At 33.8% G+C, this 5,582-nt stretch overlaps 1 protein-coding gene across 1 annotated transcript; it reads left to right on the top strand.

Annotated features, from left to right (window-relative positions):
* Nucleotides 1-1,446: 1,446 nt before the first annotated feature.
* Nucleotides 1,447-2,037, top strand: LOC103307757 (piggyBac transposable element-derived protein 4-like). The gene has a single exon (XM_008180028.1). It carries the CDS (start codon nucleotides 1,447-1,449, stop codon nucleotides 2,035-2,037), a length of 591 nt encoding a protein of 196 aa, XP_008178250.1.
* The last annotated feature ends 3,545 nt before the right edge of the window (nucleotides 2,038-5,582 follow it).

Here is a 5,582-nt window from a genome sequence, read left to right as displayed (position 1 = left end):
TTGTGAATTTTTGACCTCCTCAACGCACCAACAATATTCACTTGCCCATCTAACAAGATACTGAAGTTGAAAATCGAAGCATTATTTCGACTACTTATTGTGTACACAGACACAAAATTAAATACACACATCATTGTAAAATCAAAACATTCATCGTTCCACTCAGAATCTAAAATTATTTTCAGGTACCTTCAACGCCACAAGACTGGCAGAAAATTGCTGAAGAATACAATGAGAAGTGGAATTTTCCAAATTGTATTGGGGCCATAGACGGTAAACATATCGTTTTACAATCTCCGATGAATAGTAGTTCAGAGTACATAAATTACAAAGGCACTTTTAGTATGGCTTTAGTGGATGCTGATTATTGTTTTACATATGCTGATGTGGGTTGCCAAGGACGTATAAGCGATGGCGGTGTTTTTCGTAATTCAACGTTATTAAAAAAATTGAACGATAATCAATTAAATCTTCCACCTAATAAACCACAGCCTGGACAGGAAACATTTATACCTTACGTATTTGTCGCAGATTCTTGTCGTCGGTCACGGACGACCACTCTTGACTATCACGTAAGTTTTTTTTAACCTATTCTGTTTTCTATTCTATTTCTGTTTGGTATTTTTGTAATATTTGCATTTTTTATTTTTTTTTGTATTCAGCATGGACACACTTCTTAAAAGCGTCGATGACATTACAGCAGAGCTTTACCGACAGTTGGATGAAGATGATATGTCCGATGCCGATGATTCGTCGAGTGAAACAGAAGATCATGTTTTAGATAACGATAACGTCGTTGCAGACGACTTTCAATTGTCGTCTGACGAAGAGTATGATGAAGAAATAGAGGCAGATCGTGAATTTTTTTTGGGAATAGACCAAGAAACTATTTGGTCATCTCAGCCACTTAGCTCAAAGTACTCCAGAACTCCTAGTCGTAATCTAGTTATACGCTTGCCCGGGCCGAAAGGGGACGCGAAAGGTGAACTCAAAGAGGTCAATTGTTTTTCTCTTTTTTTGACAAATTATATGGTAGAAAAAATTGTCCAAAATACGAACGAAGAAATCGGGATTAGATCTCAAAATTATACAACTAAACAGTATTATTTAGGACCCACTAATGTCGTTGAAATTCGGGCAATTATCGGACTATATTTGAAAGCAGGGATATATCATGGAATATCCATGGCCGATTCATTCTCGGTTGAAAACGGTCCTCCATTATTCCGTGCGGTAATATCATTCAATCGTTTTAAATTGTTGACATATTGTTTGCGGTTTGATAGCAAATCAACGAGAAACGAGCGATGAGTGGTTGACAAGTTCGCTGCATTTCGAGAGATGTGGGACTTATTTACTATTCAGTGTAAAAATAATTACAACCTGTCGGAATACGTCACTGTAGACGAAACGTTATTGTCATTTCGGGGACGATGTCCATTTAAAATGTACCTACCAGCAAAACCAGACAAGTACGGTCTCAAAATTATTTCTATCTGCGATGCCCAAACTTTTTATTTTTATGGAGGAATCCCGTATATTGGCAAAGAAACACGCAACCGAAATGATCTATTTATACCTACCCAATATGTTCTAAACCTAATGGAACCAATTATGGGAACAAACAGAAATGTCACAACTGACAACAGGTTCACCTCTATTGAATTAGCAGAACAGTTACGTGTTAAAAAACTGACATTAGTAGGTACAACGAGGAAAAATAAACGCGAAGTTCCTGCACACATGCTAGTCGTAAAAAATTTACCACCGATGACCACAAGATTTCTGCATGCACCTGAAATGACATTGTTGTCTTTCTCAAAAACCAAAAATAAAAACGTTTTAGTGTTTTCGACAATGCATGAAACTGAGACGATAAACGAAATATCGAAAAAACCGGAACAAGTCGAATTCTACAACAAACAAAAGGAGGTGTTGATGTATTTGACAAACTTTGCCACCAATATTCTTCAACCAGAAAAACCAACCGATGGCCATTACGATATTTTTATGGACTTTTGGATGCAGCCGCTGTAAATGGATACGTCATATTCAAACACAATAACTTGAACCAAGACAAACGTTTTATACGATCAAAATTCATAACAACATTAGCGTTTCAATTGCTGGAACCACAATTGAAAGTACGCCAAGAATGCCCTTTTTTACCAAATGATTTGAAAGGAACTATTGAAAAAATATTGAAAATACAACCGATTGAAAGTGCAGCACCATCTGGAATAAATCGTCACCGCGGTCGTTGCGAATTTTGCCGAAAAATGTCTGTTGATCGTGAAGGCACTTCAAACTGCACCAAGTGCCATGGGAGTTTATGCGCCCAGCATAGGCTAAGCATATGTTCAACATGTGACATAAAATATCAGTTATTAGAAGAAGTTATGATGGAATAATAATAGGTATTATTTTGTTTTATATATGTTTTTTTTTGTTTATTTATAAGATACAAGATGTTTTTTTTTGTTACAAGATACAAGTTGTTTTTTTTATTTTGTTACAAATATATATTACCATTGATTATACTTTAGTATGCATATTAGTATTAATTATGATAAGTAAAAATAAAGAGAATTTATAAAAAGTTTGATTATTTCAAATATAAAATTACATTGGTCACCCGTGACCACGTTCGTGAAGTTGGCCCACCTAAATACATCGATTTTTTTAAAATCTATGCCATTATTTTGCAAGTTATTTGCAAGTATTTGCAAGTTATTTGCAAGTATTTGCAAGTCTATTTTTAGAATTTGCAAGTCCAAACTTTCATCGTAAAACCAAAAAATGTAAAGATGGGCCAACTTCACGTAGCCCACCCACTTTGATCTAGAACTTCGAAATCAGTATCAAACGAAAGCTAATGATTAGCAAGTATTTGAAAATCCCTTTTTTAAATTTGCAAGTCCTTAAGGCGGCCGCTATAATCTTTTGAACTTGTGAAATTGACCCACCCACTTTGACCTAGAACTTTGAAACCAGCACCAAACGAAAGCTATGATTAGCTGGAATTTGCAAGTCTGTTTTTAGAATTTACAAGTCATTCAGGCAGCCTCTATAAACTTTTGAACTTGTGAAGTTGGCCCACCAACTCTGATCTAGAACTTTGAAACCAGCACCAAACGAAAGCTAATGATTAGCAAGAATTTGCAAATTCCCCATACGACCGCTATGAGCTTTGAAGTTTGGAAGTTGTCCCAGAACTTCCAAATAGGTATCAAACGAAAGCTTATGACTAGCAAGTATTTGCAAGTCCAGTTTTAGAATTTGCAAGTCATTCAGGTGGTCACTATAAAATGGCTTCTTTTTTTGAAGTTTTGCAGTTGTCATTTTTTATTCAAATTAGTTTTTTATTTTTATCGGTATTAATAAATGCATGTATCTATATATATAAAAATGAATGTATGTGTGTCAGTGCGTGTGTCCATGTTACCATGGCAACCATTTATATATTACTTTGAGATTTTCGTCGGTGTGTGTCTCCGTATTACCATGGCAACCAAATATATATTATTTTGAAATTTCCGATGGAATGTTTTGTATATAAATGGTTGCCATGGTGATATGTAAAACAAATTATTCATAAATCGTTGGTATTTTTAATGGGCAACGAAGTGCACGGGATCAAGTATATATATAGATTAGACGTCTTTTCAGAAGATAGGCTGATTTAAAAAGGGAGAGGACCAACCCCGGGAGGTGCTCAAACAGGAATTTTGAGATTTCCGATGGAAATTTTTGTTTATAAATGGTTGCCATGGGTTTTGAAGGTATTATAATAATAATTATTGGTTGCCGGGAAACGAAATGCATGGGATCAGCTAGTAATATATACATTTTCTGTTATACGTTTTTGAGAGGGCTACGCCCCCTCAAATTTCCGCCTATGGTAGACCGTTTCTCAAAGACCTAAAACTTCAAAGTGGGTATCAAACGAAAGAAAATAATTATAACAAACATTTGCAACTTTGCAAGTCTCTATGGCGGCCATCATTAGCTTAAAAAAGCGAAAATGTAATTTGGATAAAAAAATTCAACTTTTTTTATAATTGATTAAATAGATTTTTTCGTGCATTTTAGATCGTTTATTCAAATTAGATTTTTTTATAAATTTAGGATTTTTTTATTTAAATTACAAGATTACATTTTACCTAACATAGATTTTCTTTTAATAAGTGTAGATTTATTTTATTCAATTATCTTTTTTAATTATAGGTATTTATATTTTTTTCATTCATTTCAAATTTTTCATTCAAATCAGTTTTTTATTTTTATCGATATACCCACTTTGAAGTTTTAGGTCTTTGGATAAACAGTGAATCTACCATAGGCGGAAATTTGAGGGGCGTAGCCCTCTCAAAACGTATAACAGACAATTTACATATTATATATACATTTATTAATACCGATAAAAATAAAAAACTGATTTGAATAAAAAATGACAACTGCAAAACTTCAAAAAAAAGAAGCCATTTCATAGCGACCACCTGAATGACTTGCAAATTATAAGTAGGGACTTGCAAATACTTGCAAATTAAAAGCTATTGTTCGGTACCATTTACAAAGTTTTAGAACAACTTGGGTGGGCTTTGAAACTTTGAAAGCCCTTACTGGCCGTCCGAGTTACTTGCAAATTCTAAAACTGGACTTGCAAATACTTGCTAGTCATAAGCTTTCGTTTGATACCTATTTGGAAGTTCTGGGACAACTTGGGTGGGCCAACTTCCAAACTTCAAAGCTCACAGCGGTCGTATGGGGAACTTGCAAATTCTTGCTAATCATTAGTTTTCGTTTGGTGCTGGTTTCAAAGTTCTAGATCAAAGTGGGTGGGTCAACTTCACAAGTTCAAAAGATTATAGCGGCCGCCCTAAGGACTTGCAAATTTCAAAAAGGGATTTTTAAATACTTGCTAATCATTAGCTTTCGTTTGATACCGATTTCGAAGTTCTAGATCAAAGTGGGTGGGCTTCGTGAAGTTGGCCCATCTTTACATTTTAGGTTCTGAGTGGAACGATGAATGTATTGATTTTACAATGATGTGTTTTTTTTTTTAATTTTTGTGTCTGTCATCACGTTTTAGGACAGTAAAAGTGCTTGGATTTTCATCAACAGTACCTTTTCTGATAGGAAAGTGAATCTAGTTGGTACTTTGGGGGGTCAAAAGTAAAATTTTTCCAATAGTTTTCAAACGCGCCGTGAAAAACAAAAGAAAAATTAAGGAAAAACGGGAATTTTTACGCAAAATCTGTTTTCGAGAAAATCGATTTTGGTTTTTGGTGTAACTTTAAAACAAATGACCGTAGATATATGAAATTTTGACTGAATGTTTATCTTAGCATTTTCTATACACCATAACATTTTCAAAATATTTTGATTTATTTTGAGCTCTTTACGGACTTTTTATTTAAAATTTTTTTTCTAAAAATATCAATAAAATTTTATTTGTTGGATAAAAAAGCTTGAAAATTTAATAGAACGCTCCTAGTATATTGTTTCAAAGGCAGATAAAAATATTAAAAATCGTTAGTCACAGTTTTTTTTTATAACATTTAAAGTTCAAAAATGACAAA

The sequence above is a fragment of the Acyrthosiphon pisum genome, chromosome X, assembly GCF_005508785.2.
Source record: "Acyrthosiphon pisum isolate AL4f chromosome X, pea_aphid_22Mar2018_4r6ur, whole genome shotgun sequence".
NCBI classification, from domain to species: Eukaryota; Metazoa; Arthropoda; class Insecta; order Hemiptera; family Aphididae; genus Acyrthosiphon; species Acyrthosiphon pisum.
This window is presented reverse-complemented; position numbering and strand designations above follow the sequence as displayed.